The 21,107-nt window shown below is 34.6% G+C and overlaps 1 protein-coding gene across 1 annotated transcript in view; it reads left to right on the top strand.

The window, feature by feature from the left end:
* Positions 1-21,107, top strand: part of LRP1B (LDL receptor related protein 1B) — a 715,984-nt gene that overhangs the window by 658,771 nt on the left and 36,106 nt on the right. Inside the window, exons 77-85 of the mRNA XM_088145133.1 lie at positions 428-547; positions 2,692-2,933; positions 7,056-7,279; positions 8,564-8,670; positions 11,525-11,641; positions 12,505-12,678; positions 13,739-13,864; positions 15,052-15,216; positions 20,742-20,903. Coding sequence (XP_088001259.1) covers positions 428-547; positions 2,692-2,933; positions 7,056-7,279; positions 8,564-8,670; positions 11,525-11,641; positions 12,505-12,678; positions 13,739-13,864; positions 15,052-15,216; positions 20,742-20,903 — 1,437 coding nt within the window. The remainder of the gene's footprint in view (positions 1-427; positions 548-2,691; positions 2,934-7,055; positions 7,280-8,563; positions 8,671-11,524; positions 11,642-12,504; positions 12,679-13,738; positions 13,865-15,051; positions 15,217-20,741; positions 20,904-21,107) is intronic.

Raw genomic sequence — 21,107 nt, 5'->3', positions numbered from 1 at the left:
AAAGCATTGGATTCTATGAATACCTGTGGCTATGATACTTTAAACCAGGATCACACAGTTTATTAGCTCGAGGGCACACCAGGCTTTGTACTACATGAGAAGGGCTGCATTCCAGAAATGGGCAGATCCAGGGCCATAGCTCAGGCCCAATTTAGGAGAGGATTTCAGAGTGTCAAGGTGCTTTACAGATATTGTGCAGAGTCCCACATTTTTGACCCATCCCACCCTAGAGAGCTCTGGGTCTTACAGAAGTGATGCTGCAGGTTCCTAGGTTGCACTTTTTGTACTCCTGCTTTAGACTACTAAAATACTGTTTATGAATTGTTTTGCCCTATGCTAAATTTGTTTCCCAGTTTTATCTGCCCCATCTTTTTGCAATAGCTTGCCTGTGAATTGAAACAAATCATTAACAAAATTTATTTTCTAGATATCAATGAATGTCTAATATTTGGCATCTGCTCCCAACTCTGTATCAATGTAAAAGGGTCGTATAAATGTACTTGTGAAAAAAACTATAAAGAAAGAAACAGTAGTTGCATTGCAAAAGGTAAGCTGACAAAATAATTCATGATGTTAGTGCACACAGCAGTCACAACCCTTTCATACACAAGGGCACTGTGCTTATGTGCAACAGGAACTCAGTAGGACATGATGGAAAAGTGTTTCTCTTCTGTACCTGGCCCTTAACTGGAAACAAAGCAATACAGTAATTGGTGAGCTTCTGATGTCAAACTATTTCATTTATAATCTGGTTTGAAATTTTTCACAATCCTGAATATGATGGAAAGTGTGAACAGATGTCCCATGTTTCTGACCATGCTAGTGCATTGTTTCACTGCATGGCATGCTTGTCTGGGACTGGGGAGGAAAAACAAAGCATTATTAAGCCTTATCAGTATCCCCTGTGTGTACATGCACTATGCATCTTCTGTTCAAAAAAGAACCACATGGAGAAAGCTTTTCCTCAGGTTCCTGTTTGAGACTGAAATCCCTAAAGACATGTAATGTAATTTTTGCAGTTTCTTTTTTAAGACGAATAATTGCTTATGCATCTGAATTTTGTTAATATACATTAAATGTTGCATTTATTACACATTTATTACAATTAATAAATTAAAATGTAATTTGTTTGTACTTCTTGATTTGTACCATATGATCTGCTTGGAAAATGGTCTTACCCTCTTCTCCTGCCAGTGGGAGCCTCTATTGATTGTATTGTACTATTTTCTGTGAATAGAAGGAGCTATTTCTCAGAACAGTACATCAGGATCCCAATCCTTTCCTTAAATACATTAATACCTTGGTTCTAGAGGTGTGTAAATTCTCCTTGAAATATTGCTCATCTTGCTGAAATTATTTGAAATTACTCAGATATATCCCCTGATGAGGTACCTCCAAGTTTGTTTTTATTTCTGCTTTTAAATACATTTATAAGCAGCCTAAGATGGGCCCTGAGACTTTTGGGCTTCCAAAGGGTTTCATTTAAGGCGAGACCAACATATTAACTCTAATGGAAACTTCATTGGATTTCTAATGTTTACACACAAAACTTGCAATTTTAGATAATAAAACTGTACAGCCTCCATGTGCTTTCTGTTATTTATTTGTAAAACATGCTGCAGTGCCCTTCACTAGTAGTGGTTTTACAGCAATTTACACAAATAAAATTGTGGAACTGTAAAATACAAAATAAAACAAGTAGCCAATAACTTAAAACCACAGACCAATTTTTTTTAAATGCCTGAAAGTAAAGTATAATGCCTGGTATCTGAAAGAAAATAATGTTGGCATCAAATGAAATTGTCTAGGGAGAACATCAGAAATCATCTGAAATTAAACAGTTTTCTTGGTTCTTCTAGTTGTGTCTCTGACAAGAAGGAAACAATGAAAGTCCAGCATTGTGGTCTAAGAGTGCTCCTCCTTAGATGAAGTCCCAAGTCTTTTTTTAAAATGAACAATAATACTTATAATTTGACTAAAAAGCAGCAGCTTTTAAATTCATAAACTTTCTAAGAATATCCCCACCATTTTGGGACTGAGCTTCAATTTATTGACTATCATTCAGTTTTAATAACAGAGTTCATATGATAAGATGAAATAAAATTCCTGTTGATGAGACTCACTTAGAATTCCCAGTAATCTTATAAAATAGCTCTGTATTATACCAAAGGGACAAGACGCAATCCTACAGACCTCATCCCAAGACAACTCTTTATAACAAGTCTTGCAGTTAGGACCAGGACCATATGCTTCCCACTCCAATGTGAGATCTAATATTTCAAAAAAAAAAAATTGAAAATAGGGGAAAAAAAGAGTGTAATAAAACTTTAGCCTACACTTTTGGAAACAGATACAGAAAGCAATAATTTAAAAGAGAGAGAATGCGTTCCAGTCTATATTATTATTTAAATGAGAAAAGCAATGTATATGTTGGTTAAATACATTCAATTCAATTAAAAATTATCATAAGGTTTCATTCCACACTCTACATAATTCTGGAATCATCCCCATCAAATTCAGAATTTAAGTGATGATTTTAAAAACATCCAAAGATAAGTAGGATGTGGATTACAATAGAAATCAACAGAAAAATAACCCATATAAATATAAAACATTAAAATACATGAATTGCATTTCTTTTTAGTAGTTGAAATTTACTTTATTTTTGTATTTCATTACAATAATCTCCAGGCTCTGAAGATCAAGTTCTCTACATTGCTAATGACACTGATATCCTGGGTTTTGTATATCCATTCAACTACAGTGATGTTCATCAACAGATTACACACATTGAACATAACTCAAGAATAACTGGAATGGATCTGTATTATCAAGGGGAAATTATTATTTGGAGTACTCAATTTAATCCAGGAGGCATTTTCTATAAAAAGGTCAATGGGGGAGAAAGAAGACAAAGCAGTAGCGGTGTAATAGTAAGTCCAATATACTGATATATTTTGCTTATTTTTATTTTGAAATTCTTTCCGCTCTTCTCTCTTCATTGTGACAATTTCCAAATATAAAAAGTTCCAGATAACTTAGAATTCCAATTCTTAGTCCTTGTTAACCATAGTAACACAATATAGATTAACAATAATATGAAGGTATGTGTTGTTTTGTTCCTGGTGATGATTGTTACTGTGATAAAAGAGTGTCTTCTTCAGTGTAAACCTGTTCAAAATTACAATCACCCTAAGAATAAAAATATCTACACATGTTGAAGTTACATGGGTTGTGACCAAAGAGAAGACATATTTAGCATCTGTAAAATGTGCCACCTGGGGAGGCTTATTTGTTGCTATAATTCAAGCACTTGGTACCAGCATTTTATTTCTTTGTATATCCAAATATCTCCTAAGTAGGCTATAAGGAGTAATACTGTAGATTTTAACAGTTCTCAACTTTGATATGGTTTATTATTGTGTTATTTTTAATTAACAATATCCTGATTTGGCCAATTTTCTATGTACTGAATATATCACAGAGAACTTCTTGGAATCGTTCTCTTTAAGGAAGGGTCAGCTGGTGCAGCTCTGGCAGCTAGGCCTCTTAATACACATTGCACCGTTTTTTTTCAAATGTTAGAAAAATCCTATTGATGCTTGCAGTAGTGCAGGTCTCTTGAAACACACATATCATTCCCTGCATTGATTTCTATAATGTCTTTTGAACATTTGGAGTTCTTCTGTCTTGTATGAGAAAGTTCTGTGTATGCAGTATGTGTGTGTGTGTGTGTGCACACACACATGCAGAACTGTAGAGATGTGTACACTTAAAAAGGTAAGCATGAACCTATCCTCTCTTTATCTTATGTGGATTTTTGTTAAATTTGGTATTTTTCACTTTCCTTTCTATTTCACTTTCATCTCACATGAATCAGTGATGAAGATGATGATGATAAAATAATTATGCTATTCCAAAACTTTTGTTTAACGCTCTATTGCTTAAATGTTTTATAGTTCATTTTAATTTTTGTACACTGTCTTGATGTTATTAAGAAAAACATAATATGCTTGTACACCCATATACACACACATGCACAAATATGCATGCATAAATGATTGCTCAAATTAATAAGATTTGGCCATATAGAGCTACCTAAAAAAATAAAGTGAATGTAATTTAAGTTAGTAGTACATCAGTTTTGAAATATTTATCCTATATTCTGTTTATGGTGCATGTTTATAAATTTGTAACTTCAAAATAAAAAAATAATAGTACACATTGAAGCAAATGTCATTGTTGCCTATACATTATTTGTATATCAATGCATATATTTCTAATAATTTATATTTAAGAATATAAGAACAGCAAATTTAAGAATAGTATATATTTATATTTTAAAACGTAAACCCCAGGTAACTTCCTTCTGTCCCATGTTGCCTGTAAAGTTGACTTTTCTGTGGACAGTGAAGGACCTCTGCAGCAGTAGAGGCACCTCTGTTTCAATATAATATAGATCTAAAATTCTGGAGATTCACCAGTCCTTAATTTATTGTTTTAAGCAACTGCATGGTAGATAAATTCTCTATTTATTTAGATTGTGAATACCAATTTTTTCTGCATTCTGTCTAGTATTTTTGTAGCATAGTATGAGCTCCCCCCTTTTGATTTCCATTATAGCACAGAATAATTTTGTTTTGTTCTACACAGCATAAGGCAACTACCTACTTTTAATATATTGTTGCAAGTGAAGGTGTGTAGATTCTACTGTTAATCCATACAGTTCTTTGAAAGACAAGTAGCATTTTCCCTGAAGCCTCAAAGTCTCCTTTTACACAATGTAAAACCCAGATCTAACTCCTCTTTCTTGGTGTCAGTATATCCATCCAAAATTTCTTCTCTAATTTCTTTCTTTCTGAATGTTTGGTCATGGCTTAGCCCTTAACCAGGAGAGGGGTTTTTTTTCCCCCACCCCCCTTAAACACAAAAGAAGAAGAAAGAGTAGTAGGATGTCAAAGTTACAACAGACTGCTTGTAGACTTTGTACTAGAACTAATCCTAAGTGCAGCTGAATTATTCTAAAACAACATGTTTTTTTGACACAATAAACATGAAATGAAATAATTTCTTTTTTGTTTCCTTTACCTTAAAACATTTTAAATATAGTAGAACAGCTATGATTCCCCTCCTCCAGAATAAAAATAGAAAGAGCTCATACATTAGCTTAGAAAGAGTATTTCATTTCTGTGAATAAATGTCATGGCACTCATAATGGTTTCAAAGTAATACTATTTGTAATATTGAAATTGAGTTTTTCTTTAAATGGCAGAAGCTGGGTTTTTATTATTTTTGAAGGATTAAAAGTATATATAAAATGAACTAATGCATATCCTCCTATTCACTTCATAGTATACAGTATCATCTACAGATTGACTTGACTTTTTAAGTCAGGAAAGAAATTCTGCAAATGTCATCAATGTATACTTTATTGTTCTGATTGCAACAGTGTAGTTCTGATCCCCTCCTCCCCCAGTTTATTGATGGTCAGTATAATAATACTAGCAGACTCACTGCACAGGATATATACTTATAAAATACAGAATGACATTCTCAGGAAGGTTTGGGTATATAGACCTAATACATGCTAAATCTTGTCATCAAACACAGAAAATCTGCAGATATTCTGACAAGCTAAATAAAGCTAACAATTGGATAATAATTCAGTTCTGTGTTTCTATCTGTCTATCATCTATCTATCTATCTACAGTGGAACCTCGGGTTACGAACGCTTCTGTTAACGAACTTTTTGGGTTACGACCAGCTCCGGCCGCAAAATTTTGCTTCGGTTTGCGAACTCCGCCTCGGCGTATGAACAGGATACGCGGCCATTTTCCCTCCCGTGACACGGTCCGTGGCCATTTTTCCACCCCTGACACGTGGTCCACGGCCATTTTCCACCCCTGACACATGGTCCGTGGCCATTTTCCGCCCCTGACACGTGGTCTGCGGCCATTTTTCGGCCCCTGACACGTGGTCCGCGGCCATTTTTCCACCCCTGACACGTGGTCATAGGGAGGGGGACTCTCCCTCCAAGCAATAGCCACCTCCCTGTCCTCCATGCCAGAACGGATTAACAGTAATTACACTGAACCTTATGGGAAAATTTGCTTCAGGTTGCGACCAATTCGGGTAGCGACCAGAGTCACGGAACGAATTAGGTTCGTAAACCGAGGTTCCACTGTATCTCCATAATCCTTTAATTGGGTCAAAATTTGTCCTGGAAGAGAAAATGGACTTGTGGAATACTTAATAGTGAGTTACCTAAGAGAGCTGAACTTCTGTTAATTTCTCATTTTTGACATTATTAGTTACCTTGCATGCTTTTGTATACAGTTCTTCTATGTTGGATAGGAATGTAGGGGTTCCCAAAATTATGCTCCAGTGTAATGCTCTTACAGTTGAATAAAGCTAACATTATCTTCTAGAAAGCTGCAAACATCCTACTGAGTGTTTTCACCTGTTTTGCTAACACTATCAGTTGATACTGCACTTCCTATTTGTATCATTGCTACTATATGACTCCTTTATAGCTATCCTTTGTTATACTTTTTTTTTTAAGTGTTCAGTTTGGTGTAGTGGTTAAGGCATCAGGCTAGAAATGGGAGACCCACCCAGGCCCAAAGCCAGTTGAGTGACCTTGGCCAGTCACTTTCTCTCAGCCCTAGGAAGGAAGCAATGGCAAACCACTTCTGAAAAACCTTGCCAAGAAAACTTCAGGGACTTGTCCAGGCAGTCTCATACCCATCAACAAAATATGAAATGGCTATTGCAAAACTTCAATGGCTAAAAAACTATTTGGAAGGTAACAATATAGTATATTGTTATATAGTATAGCAATTCTGGCAGTCCGTGATGCATAAAGTGGAATCATGTCTGACTTTTTTTGGAGACATATACATTTGAACTCAAAATAGGCTATTAAAATATACACTTTAGACTTTAAATGTTCCTTTAAGCTCAATGTTAAATGTTAAGTTTCCTTATAGACAAACCATGTCAAATAAATATATAACAGTGTAATTTTAAAAATCTGTTTTTTATTTTCTTTCTAGTGTCCTGAATTCAAACGCCCTAGAGACATTGCAGTTGACTGGATAGCTGGAAACATTTATTGGACGGATCATTCCAGAATGCATTGGTTTAGTTATTATACAACTCACTGGACAAGTTTAAGATACTCAATCAATGTGGGACAGATAAATGGACCAAACTGCACAAGACTTCTTACAAATATGGCAGGCGAACCATATGCAATTGCTGTAAATCCTCTGAAAGGGTATGTTGTTACCAAGAACTTTTATGATAGGCATTATGTAAGGCATTGTATAGTGTAAGTGCTCTGAAAGTCTTCTCCTCCTCCTCTGGAATGACACAGTTTCTGTGTTTGCTTGGCCCTGCTTTTCACAAAAAAGAAAATTAGCCCTTTCTTGCCTCCTCCTCTACTTGTTGACCAGATAGGCACAAATTCTCAATTTAAAGTTACTCAAAATTCTAATGATTGGAGTCACCACAGCTTAGTCCATACTCATGAGGTACAGTAAGTGAGTGTGACTTTAATATTTTTATTTAAATAATAGCCAGTTGAATAATCCAATGGAGCTGGTACAAAGCAGAAAAAAAAATATGTATAGGCCTGAAACAAACATATTTAATAGCGAAAATAATGTGCAGAAGAGCACTGAAAAGTTGTTTGGAGCCAAAGTCATAGATCTTTCCTGAAAGGGCACTGGTCAAAGTCAGAGTAAAGATGACAACAAACCCTGCAATAACTGCAGTTAGCTCTGTCACAAATCTGAGATATGTATGTATGTATGTATGTATGTATGTATGTATGTATGTATGTTCCATTTTCAGTACTCATTACACTTGAGCCTGATAACATCTATACTACCTCTTGAACTTCCAGCTTTTATTACAGTTCAGAGGATGGCTAGCAGCAGCTATTTAGAAACAAAATAAACCATAGCTCAATAAAATTGTGCCCGATGCCTTGGAAAAATATGTGAGACTTCTCCGATAAATGTTTAAATTCGAGGTCCAAGATAAAAATAGGTCCGTTAGTGGCAATTTCAGAAGAAGGAATCCCTGGCCTTTGCCAGAGGATATTACAAAGGGGCAGTGGAGATATAATGGCCCCTGGCTCATTATTATGCATCCATAGCAATACTAACTAGCCAGACTTACTAAAGAATTTCTTGACTTCGCATGTCAGTCCTATGCTGAATGTGTCTGACCAGGGGCTATGAGGACTCATAATCTTCTGATGCTACCATGAAATGAATGCTTGTAAGAACATTATAGCCCATCCAGAATTAACTAGAGACATAAAATATCCCATGCAAGCTACCACTTACATGGCCCAGGGTTTATGTCTGGGTCTTATTCTCATGAGTTTTTCATTTTGGTTTATGGAATACAGTGCCTTGGTTTCAAAATAAAAAATTGGTAGCCTTGTGAGTTCTCAGAAGGATGTGAAATGAATAAACTGACAAATAGCAGCAGGCTCTTTGTGCTAAGTATAATGGAATAGTACTATATGATTTGTGTTTGGGATTTCCAGCATGATGTATTGGACTGTAATTGGAGATCGTTCTCATATAGAAGAAGCAGCAATGGATGGTACTTTGAGGAGGATAATAGTACAAAAAAATTTACAAAGACCAACAGGTACAGCTAAACTTCAATAATAACATTACATATTAATGCATTCCATTTCAGCTAAAACAATTAAGTCATTCTGTGCTATATTGCAAGCTAGCAATAGTCCTGATTCTGTGTTTTTTGTAATGTTCAATAGTTTTATATAGGCTGCACAGGATTATTTCTTTCTATTTTTCCTCCTATGATATTGCAAATATATATTTAGCACAGAATTATTTTTTTTCTCTTGTTCAGATGTCAGATCTAAGTTGTACTTTTAGGATAATATATCCTTGTTATATACAACTTTCAATACTTGTTTGTTGATGCTTATTAATTCAGTCATAGGCATCAGCAGGAGAACAAATGACAAAATGAGCTGCCCAGAGTTGCATTTAAAGATGGGTGGCCATACAAATCTAATAAATAAATAAATAAGAAATGAAATGAAATGAAATGAAATGTGCATCACAATGTTGTGACACAAACAATATGACTTACATACTTTCATCCAATGTTGGGATCCAGTACAAAAGGCTGGGCAATGTACAGTACATCCTATTTCCATCATTGTGGTTTGTACCAGACTACTTTGATAGCAAAAGAAACATTTAAACAAATTCTGTGCACAATGGCAAATAGTTACAGCTGCACTAGAACATTACCTCTTTTTATATGTCAAATATTTTGCTATCTACAGCTTTTAATATAAATTAAATAAGCAAATTAGTCATATGATATTTCCTTACAAGGTTGGTAAGGCACATTACACAATTACTGCTTTTCTGACTATTAGAATGGGCAGCATACAAATAAATCAATAACAGTCACATTGTTTAAGTAGTTTGTACAGATAAATTAATATTAATATTTTATTCAGTCACATCATTGGTAGATATTATTAGCAAATACCTCCACATATTACTAAGAAGGACAATGTGGAAAAGAATGTCACATTTACATCATTCTTATCTGTAAACAATGTCTTTCAGTGTGAAATAATCCTAACGTTTATAAAGCATGAAGCCATCAGAGCAACCCTTAAACTGGAATTTTACTAGGAAACATTTTTTTTTTACAATGGAACAGAGTTAACATAACAATCTTTATGTTGGTCATAGAAATTTATATAATATATAATATAAATGTTTGTACAAGAAATATAAACATTAGCTTTAAGAAAATGACATGAAAAACTAACAGCGTTTTATACGTACATTTATACCTACATTATAGAAAATGTACATTAAACATGTGCACATCCTACATATATCTGTGATATTTTACTCTAGAATACTATACAGAGGTAGGCTTTCTTGGTATAGAAAGGAATCCTGGGAAATAAGAAAATATTGGAGACTTTAGAAAGCAATGAAAGAAGATTGTGTTTTGAAACCCTCTGAGAAGCAAGAATGACTAATACAATGTGATATTGTTTCTGCTTTTGCCCTTATGTACTACAGTTGATAGTAGCAATTATTATTATTCTTATTTGCATAACATTGAATCACAGTTTTACCTATCATTTAGAGTGTATGAATCAAGTGTATTTTAAAATATTAAGAATGCAGTGGCAGATTACAAAACTTTGAACAAACTCTATATTACAGTTTTTTTAATGCCCTTTTGTCAAAGTTTGATGAAAGTCTAAATTAAAGCTTTGGACTGATTCTGGGAAACATTGGGGTGCTTTAAAGAACTGTGGGTAGTTGTAATGTTTGTGCCTGTTGTGAAGTGAAAATCAAATCTAAAGCACAGCCAAACTTAGTCTGTATTAAAATTCAGTAATACCCATTATAAACAAATTTTTACTTTGGAGAATGTTCATAGATTCCACCGTAATTAATGTTGAATGTGAAATCAGTATTGCAAATTGAAGTACTTTGTTGTGAGTAGACAAAATATAGAAATGCAATAATACTCATCTTATTTATTATGATCAATTCATTGGTACTGGCTTTATCTTCATTTAGTTACTTATAACCTATATTGCTTTTATGAAACCTTACAATATGTTTATTTTATACATTTGTAGCTAGGTGAATGTAATAAGTTTGATTTTTCTCATTTCACATTTTTTCTTCTTTACATTCATTCCAGCTCATTGCCCTTTATATTTGTGATTTGAAAGAATTTATTCTGCTTGAAAATGTTTGCATTTTCATGTTCATCTCTTTTAGCATATATTTTCTATACACCATCTCTTAATTTTTTGTATCCATTTTATACTAATATCTGTATTTTTCTACCTTCTTTTCCTACTATGTGTGATTGAAAACAGTTTTCCCTAATGTAGCATACTTTTCTGCATATCTTTCTCTAATATATGCAGTTTTTGGTACATTTTTTGCAACTGGGAACTGCATCAAATCTGGAAACATGAGTATCTTTTGGTTTACATATACAATCTGGGAAGTGTGAATTGCCCAGGTTTCCTTCAAATTTGTCCTCATCCCTAATTTAGGTCCTCTCTTATTCCATTAATATTGTAACATCCAACTGCATACTAGTATATAGGCAATCCCTGGATTATACCAGGGTTCTCTTTCAGGGACTTTTGCATAAAGCAGTTTTTATGTACAACATGTACATGCACAAACATTGCAGCCACTGTTCTTGTTCATCTTTCTGTAAGGATGGATTTAAGTAAATTGGGGCTTACATAACTGTTTGTATGTTAGGACTAACTCATAGCATGAATTACTGTACAGTGTTCATATGGAGAAATCCAAATCTAGAAGCACGCTTCTAGAATTACATCTTGTGTTTTGTTTTGTATAGTTATGTAAAAATGTTTCCAGGACTAGGAGATAATTTTTCTTATGCAATTTTTTACATTCAAGTTCTTAATAAATATGTTGAAAAAGTCTTATGTTTCCAGGTCTTGTGGTTGATAACTTCAGTCAACGCTTGTTCTGGGCTGATTTTGAATTATCAGTAATTGGCAGTGTTCTTTTTGATGGCTCTGATTTGGTTATATGTGTTAGCAGCAAACAAGGTAAGTATATATTTTAACAAAATATTCTACAGACCTTCATTTTTACACCAGTTGTAAGATGCTGGACATGGTTTATAACTTGGTATAAGTAAATCAGTTGAATTTCCATCTTGAAAATAGATTCTGTTTTAGCAAAGCTTGAAACCAGTGAATTCTGCCCCCACCATCACTTGCAAGTTTTCTGCGGATTGTAAATCTGCCTTTTAGTATAAGAACAAAACACAAATACATGTGGATATATATCCATATCCCCAGGATCTGGTTTTCTCCTGATAAAATAGGTTTTCCAATTAAAATGTTGTCAACAAAGAAAAGATGAAAGACTACAAGGATTCTGCTTTACTGTAGGGCTTATAGGATAAACAGAAAGTACCATAGTATCTTTTGATGCTTCTGCATATGCATTAGAAAATAATAATAGTTCACAACTTTCCTATTTGAATTATTTTAGCTGAGGAAACTTTCTGTAATGTCAAAAACTTATTCAGATTCTGCATGCATTCTGATGATAAGAGTTCCCTATTCTGGAGAAAGAGAAAATAAAATGAATAGAGATATAAAATATTTGTTCTTCCTTTTTGTTGTATTGAACCCTAAAATACTGCATGATGAACACTGTAGTATAATTATTAGTTGTGAGTACCTTCATTCTGATCTTCTGCTGGATAGCAAGGATGCATATTTCCAGTGGAGAGGTCACATAGGATCCCTTATTTTTCTTGCCAACTTTATCAACTCCAGATGCTGTTCATAAAACCAAAATATCACTACAAAAATACTAGCATTAGTTTATATGTTGGTACAGAAATGTCACTTAGTCCCATCTAAACTGAAATGTGTATCTATTTATTTATTTATTTAAGGTTTACTCCATCCTCATAGAATTGATATTTTTGAGAACTATATATATGGAGCTGGACCTAAAAATGGTGCATTTAGAGTGCAAAAATTTGGCCATGGTACTGTAGAATATTTGAATGTGGAGACTGATAAAACAAAAAGTGCCTTGATTTCACATCGCTACAAGCAAACACACTGTGAGTATATTTTATTACTTTCAGGAAAACATTTTAAAATATCTTAAGAGTCAAAATAGCATACAGAATGAATATATAATTGATTCACCCTTTCCTATGCATTTTACATAAGACTTCTGTGACTCAGTAAGTGAGCTATTTCTTGGTGACTTGGGATAGAATTAGGATTAGGGTAGAAACTATAGAAATAATTCTTACTGGGCTTAATAATGAAATGGTTTGTAGTTACAAGGGGAAGAAGAGAAAAAAGTTTTATTATGATGATCACTTCCCTGCTAACATTTCATAAGGCAGTGAAGACTCTTCTCTTCCAATGAACCTTTACAGCTGAAGGTGTTCTTTAATTAGACAAGTTCTTGCTGGGGAAAGGGGTCAAGAAGTAAGTGATGACATGATGTATGGTATATTTTCTTTTTCAGTATGTTTTTCTTGGTTTCGAATATAAGTCATGTACAATCTGTGGAGTAGATCCCATATAAATATGTATATAAATAAATAAAATGAAAGCCTTATACCCTATAGATATTTGGGGGGTGGGTTGTGTTTTGGTTTTGCTTTGCTTTTCTGTCTGTCTGTCTGTCCCTTCATGTCAGTTTTTGATTCCTGCTAATTGCCTGGACTACTCCCTGCAGTTTTCTTGTCAAGGTCTTTCGGAAGTGATTTGCTGTTGCCTCCTTCCTAAGGAGTGACTGGCCCAGGGTCACCCATTTGGCTTTGTGCCTAAGGCAGAACCATAATTCATGGTCTCCCAGTTTCTAGCCTGATGCCTTAACCACTACACCAAACTGGCTCTCATATTTGCGTTTATGGCTCCCATAAACCCGAGTAGTGATTATTGAGGAGACCAGATTGCTTACCACTTCTTGTGAGAATCCATTCATGTCCATAAAAACAATAAAAACAGAGGGTCAGGAGATGTCTTACACTGTTCCCTTTCCAATGGGATTGAGGGACAGACTCAGGGCTAAATCTTAATGGCTATAAGGGCTTTGCTTCTTATTTCATTATTTATCTGAAAAGTAATCCATGTTATGCTTCTTTCTTTTCTCCTTCCAAATAGCACTCAATCCTTGTCTACAGTTTACCTGTGAGTTCCTGTGTTTACTCAATCCTTCAGGTGCAGCTTGCATATGCCCAGAAGGAAAGTCAATGTTTAATGGAACATGCAGTGATTTGAACATGTTAGGTGGGTATTGACATTTATTTAAGAAAGTAAGACCTGACTCTGTGTATTTTTGTTGAAGTACCAGTAGACAAGGTGAATCATGCTAAATTCTCTATTATTATATTTACTTCAGTGTCTGAAGTCTAAATAAATTAATGCATTTGAATATTGTAAAAAATGCACAATGCTATTAACTTTTATTAGTACTTGACTCCTAAACTCTTAGCTTTTAAACTTAAATCTACCTAAAAGTTGCATTCTATGATTTGAAGTTCCCTCCCACTAAATTTACATGGTTTAAAAGACTTCAGCACCTCTCATTTCTTGTATTCCTTCTTTTATTTATTATACCTCTACTCTGCTGCAATCAAACAACTTTTAGCAGCTTACAGGCTACATAAACAAAACAACCACAGTGAGGTTAAAACCAATCAAATCAATCATAACAATAACAATAACCACATCAGCTCCCACACAGAAATATAAAGACACAACAATGACAAAGAAAGAAAGATTGCAGTTCCCATAACTCCTTAATAATATGTAATTTGGGAGTTGCATATCCAATACATCTGGACACTATTAATTTTGGGAAAATCTACTTTTGTTATGCTGCTACAACATTCGAATTCAACATTAGTGCACAGATCTGCTATACCAGTTATGCTATCAGATCTATCCAAAGTATTTGCATAGGAAGTTGGCACAGGCAAAGCACTCATATTCAAAGCTTTAATATAGCAAGGTCCTCTGGAAAGCTTGGTAAACTTTCTCAGCTCTTTGCAAGCCAGTTCATCTGTAGCATTTCTCTATGCCATTGATCCCAGTAGAAGTATCATCTGTGTATGCAAAATGTTAATTCAAAATATGTGGGAGAGGCTTCAAAGGAACCATGTCAAGGCTACTGGAGGTTATTGCCACTTCAACATTTCAAGGATGGTGTTTTGTTTGTACCAATGTGCTGTATGACTTACTCCACTGAGTGCTTTGCACACCCCTACTAGTAGCAAGGCCTTGTGATGAAACATTCAACTGAACATGTTGCTTATATGAATTATGAGCAGCAAACATTCCTGGATGGCTACAACTGATGCATTATCCATTAACATTCTTCTGTGCTAGCAATTTATTTATTCTGTTTCATTTTATTTCATCTACTGGATGAACAATGATAAAATTATGATTTTATATTTATATCTTAAGTACAGATGATACATGTAAGCTGGCTTGTGAAAATGGAGGGAGATGTATTATAAATGAAAAAGGTGACCCAAGATGTTATTGTTGGCCAAATTATTCAGGGGACAGATGTGAAATTAACCATTGTAACAATTATTGTCAGAATGGAGGAACATGCATAGCTTCAGTTCTTGGTAAATATTTAAAATATTTTTCTCAATTCATTTATGTATTTATGTATTGTAGGCAATTTAAAATGGTTATTCTATAGTTATATCATTACTATTAATCATGAGCATTTCTGGGATCACTGACTAAAGCACAAAGCACTGAAACCAATCTGATTTTTGGTTTTCCCGCTAGAAAAAAAATGATACTGATACTGTAGAATATTTCATAGGAACAGCTTCCTTATTTTCCTTGCAACGCAAGAGTGTAGAAATCTCACATCCACTGTCAAGGTTTATGTAGCAGAAGATTTGAGAGAAGAAGTGCAATTCAGGCACCCATTTTTCCTCTTACCAACTATATGCTCAATGAGAAGTTTCCAAGGAGTTTACACATATTCCCACAGATTTGCATAGTTCTGTATCAGTAATTCTAATTTAACTACCTGTTCCATAATTTATAAACTAGATAGTTTAACATTATTTTACAGTGGTCAATGACCGTAATAACGATTTTTATTTGAATTGATATTCCCATTTTCCGTCATGAAAATATTGCCCTCCTATTAATGCCAAATGGCTCATGAGGGGCCAGTATAGGTAATTTTAAAGGAACTGTCACCTCAAATAACAAAACCGAGATACTGATCTTGAAGAACAATATGGTGTTTCTATGTTTCTTCAACTGTATCTCAGAATAGTCAAGATACATGGCATGATTTCTTAGAAGCTGATTAATCTGGCTTATTCAGCAACTCATTGCAGACCAAAAAAAAAAAAAAATGCAGAGTGAGACTGTATATAAACTGAATGTGCTCAGACAATAATTAAAACATAACATGAGACTGATGCTCTTTTTAAGGTATATTTGACTACAGGATTCAAATAACTAGGAGATGTGAACATTAATTGAGTAGAAATGAGGGCAGCTGTATAGCCTCTTATAATAGAAATAGAAACAATTGCTCTTCAGAGCAGATTAGTGTTTTTGGAAGGAATGATAACAAAGAATGATTGTCTGTTAGACTGATGAGGATCCTCAAAGATGATTGGGATGAACCCTTCCCTCAACTACTGAAAAAATACTTTGTAAGTCCCATCCATATTTGGAGCAGCTTTTAATATTTTACCTAAAATATTAACTACCTGCAAAGTTTACTAGTCACTAATTGTAGAATAGGGAAAAGGTTGATAGCTAAAATATGGTTGAGTCAGTAGTTGGTTTTATGTACTGGGTCTGTTCTACTCTTAGATCATCTTAAAAGATTGCTGAAATATATGCCACCCAAGTGAGCTCTCCCTCACTCTACTAAATTATTGTGAGGGTATCAATAGAATATTTATTGGCTAAAATAAGGGTATAGAAGGATTTGGGTACAGTGTTTTTACTTAAAGCTGTACCTAATTGGGTATAAAAGGAGGTCTTGTTATTCTGATAATGAAGAACCATCCAGCTTTAAGTACAGATAGTATCACCATCATAGAATATTTTTTGGCTAAAATAAGGGTATAGAAGGATTTGGGTACAGTGTTTTTACTTAAAGCTGTACCTAATTGGGTATAAAAGGAGGTCTTGTTATTCTGATAATGAAGAACCATCCAGCTTTAAGTACAGATAGTATCACCTGCAACCCATTGACAATAACTATATTTTGACACCTATATAGGTAGGTGCTACAGGTATAGGTACTTAGACCTTAATACTTTCCTTGCTCCACAACAATGACTGTATCAAGTAAATAAGTTGGAAGTGTATATAGTAGAGCTTCAATTAAAATATTCCAGTGCTGCTCCTGTGTTTTAGCAAGTGATTTTAATTGTAGATTAGGTTCAAATAATGGAGTGTTATGTAACCATTTTACAGCCTCTTATTTGTAAGTGTGACAGGTAGCCATCATTGATTTAAAGAATAGGACATCAACTTTGGGAAATGGCGGTTGGCTCAACTCTGGGTTCCTACCCAGTACAACAGGCTAGGTTTTCTAACTCTGAATTGGATAGTGGATGAGGATTAAAAGAGAAGAGGCATGGTAATAATGATTATATTATGGTATTGAATAGCTAAATAGCTGAGTAATATAATTTTGATAATAATTTTCCTTTGATAACTTGCTTACCTATTTAGCTACTAATACCTTTCCCAATCAAATGTAAATTAAATTGCAGAATGACTATTTAAACCATCTACTATCAGATCAATCCTCAATCATTACAATGAAAGTTGCTTAATTTTATTATACCCTATTTCTGTACATGTTCAAACATTAAATGTTTGATTAGTAGGTTTAGTGTTATAATCTTAATTCATTTCCAATGCTTATATATTATTGGGTGATATTTTTCTTAACCTAAGTTGTACTGTGCTTTGATTTTCTGTAAGTTGGGAATTGGTCTATAAATACATTATATTACATTACTAATACTAGTATTACTAATTATTATAATGGCAAATAATTAAGTGCACTGTAAGTCATTATTTGCTGTATGTGGAGATAAAAGAATTGTAAGTTTTAGATTCTCATTATCTGTACACAAATATTAATTAGTTAAATTCCACTGGCAAACTATAGATTTAATCATTATTAGTTTACTTATAGTTAAGCATTTTGGCAAATTCCAGTGTGAATCTTATGCAAATAGATTTGGGTAGCTTTAATTAAAATGTGTACATTTTTGTCAGGTGCAGTGACAAATAATATCTGAACAAAAAAAAAACCCAATTAATTAAAACATAGGTATGAAAAACTTAAAGCTCAAAATAAGATGAGTTATTTAAAAAAAAAAAAACTAATGGATTTTTTAAAAATTGTAAAGAATAAAATTGAGGGTTTGTGAAAGATACAATTGCTTAATTGTCAAAAATGCATTTTAAATACATAACTTTAAAACAAATCTATTTAATTTATGGCTATAGTATTATTTCTTATTAAATTCCAAGCACATCTTAATAGATAAATTACAGTCAGTGGGCAATGTCCAAAGAGATAATGATTGTTATTATCTATTTGAGTTATACAACCACTCATCTCACGTACATGACTAGGCAGCTTACAATAAAATATATGAAATATATAGTATAAAAAATAAAACACATATCAGCCAGGCTTCATCTAAACAATTATCAACATAGCTAGGAGATTTGCTCAGTATTAGTATGCTCATTGTAAAATCATGGAGTTGGACATTTAAGTTAATAAGTGCAGAAATCCAATTTAAAATATCCCTGACAAATGACTGCCCAGCCTTAGTTTGAACATATCCAGTGACTGGGCTCCCACCCAGTACAACAGATTCTTACAAATCCACAGAGCATTTGGGGAATGTATAGTAGGATTGAAATGTCTCCTCCACAACCTGAATAGCAGTAGAAAGATTCTAGGAAGTTTGGAACACAATATGACTTCAGTTCTTCCAGATAGGGAACAGACTGCACTTGTGTTCCAGGGACAATGTATTACTTATAATAATCACATACAATTAAAAATAAATAAATAATGGTTTCTGACAAAGAAATATACAGGTGAAACTCGAAGAATTAGAATATCGTGCAAATGTTCATTTATGTCAGTAAGGCAACTCAAAAGGTGAAACCAATATATGAGATAGACGCATTACATGCAAAGCAAGATATGTCAAGCCTTACTTTGGTATAATTGTGATGATTATGGCATACAGCTTATGAATACCCCAAATTCACAATCTCAGAAAATTAGAATAGTGTGAAAAGGTTCAATATTCTAGGCTCAAAGTGTCCCACTCTAATCAGCTAATGAATCCATAACACCTGCAAAGGGTTCCTGAGCCTTTAAATAGTCTCTCAGGCTGGTTCAGTAGGAATCACAAGCATGGGAAAGACTGCTGACCTGACAGTTGTGCAGAAAACCATGATTGACACCCTCCATAGCCCCAAAAGGTAATTGCAAAAGAAGTTGGATGTTCCCAAAGTCCTGTATCAAAGCACATCAATAGAAGGTTATGTGGAAGGGAAAAGTGTGGTAGAAAAAGGTGCACAAGCAGCAGGGATGACCGCAGCCTGGAGAGGATTGTCAGGAAAAGGCCATTCAAAAGTGTTGGGGACTTTCACAAGGAGTGGACTGAGGCTGGAGTTTCTGCATCAAGAGCCACCACACACAGACGGATCCTGGACATGGGCTTCAAATGTCATATTCCTCTTGTCAAGCCGCTCTTGAACAACAAACAACGTCAGAAGCGTCTTACCTGGGCTACAGAAAAAAAGAACTGGTCTGTTGCCCAGTGGTCCAAAGTCTTTTTCTGACGAGAGCAACTTTTGCATCTCATTTGGGAACCAAGGACGCAGAGTCTGGAGGAAGAATGGAGAGGCACACACTGCACGATGCTTGAAGTCCAGTGTGAAGTTTCCACAGTCTGTGTTGATTTGGGGAGCCATGTCATCTCCTGGTGTTGGTCCACTGTGCTTCATTAAGTCCAGGGTCAATGCAGCCGTCTACCAGGAGGTTTTGGAGCACTTCATGCTTCCTTCCGCAGACAAGCTTTATGGGGATCCTGACTTCATTTTCCAGCAGGACTTGGCACCTGCCCACACTGCCAAAAGTATCAAACCTGGTTCAGTGACCATGGGATTACTGTGCTTGATTGGCCAGCAAACTCGCCTGACCTGAACCCCATAGAGAATCTATGGGGCATTGCCAAGAGAAAGATGAGGGACATGAGACCGAACAATGCAGCGGAGCTGAAGGCCGCTATTGAAGCATCCTGGTCTTCCATAACACCTCAGCAGTGCCACAGGCTGATAGCATCCATGCCATGCCGCATTGCGGCAGTCATTGCTGCAAAAGGGGCCCAAACCAAGTACTGAGTACATATGCATGCTTATACTTTGCAGAGGTCCGATATTGTTCTATTTCTAATCCTTGTGTTATTGATGTCATGTAATATTCTAATTTTCTGAGATTGTGAATTTGGGGTTTTCATAAGCTGTACGCCATAATCATCACAATTATACCAAAGTAAGGCTTGACATATCTTGCTTTGCATGTAATGTGTCTATCTCATATATTGGTTTCACCTTTTGAGTTGCCTTACTGACATAAATGAACATTTGCACGATATTCTAATTCTTCAAGTTTCACCTGTATCTTCTATGGTTTTTATATATTTGGCACAACAAGCTATCTTAAATTCTTTTTTCAATGTTATAACAAATTACAGGTGTTCCTCATTTAGCTGCCTCATTTAGCGACCATTGCAGTTACGATGGTGATGAAAAAGTAACTTTACGACCAATCCCTGCAATTATGACCTTCACAGGTCTATAAAGCAAAGGAAAACTGAAGTAAGATCATAAGCACAGTTGTGGTTTCACTTAGTGACCACTTTGCTTAACAATCAAGTTGCCCGTCCCAACTTGTGGTTGCTAAACTAGGACTAACTGTATATATGTTTAAAATATTTATAGATGTCATGTGATGCTGATTGATTTACCTGTATTCTATAACTTAGAAGGATGCTTTTTTTTTTTTAAGTGTACATAAGTAGAGCTCCCCTACCAGATATTTCATTTTGTCTTGTAGGAAGACCTGCATGCAGTTGTACACTGGGGTTTACAGGTCCAAACTGCAATAAAACAGTCTGTGATCATTTTTGTCAGAATGGAGGAACCTGTACTGTGACTGCTGGAAATCAGCCCCACTGTCAATGTCAGCCTGAACATACAGGAGACAGATGTCAGGATTGTAAGTATAGAACAATAAATGAAGGAGTATAATTAGTAAAAATCAGAATTGAATTGTTATTTTTCAATTTTTAAAAACAATCATTTGGCAACAAACATCCAGAACAAAACTGTATAATTAAGAGTGATATCACAGTAAAAGCTCCCTTCATCAAATGTAATAACAGAACAGCCATGAGATAGTTTATATATTTCTTTATTTATT

The sequence above is a fragment of the Python bivittatus genome, unplaced genomic scaffold, assembly GCF_059951505.1.
Source record: "Python bivittatus isolate LINGU-HERP-01145 unplaced genomic scaffold, Pbiv_v1 ctg000480_np1212, whole genome shotgun sequence".
NCBI classification, from domain to species: Eukaryota; Metazoa; Chordata; class Lepidosauria; order Squamata; family Pythonidae; genus Python; species Python bivittatus.
The sequence above is the reverse complement of the archived record's forward strand: the minus strand, read 5'-3'. Positions and strand labels throughout refer to the sequence as shown.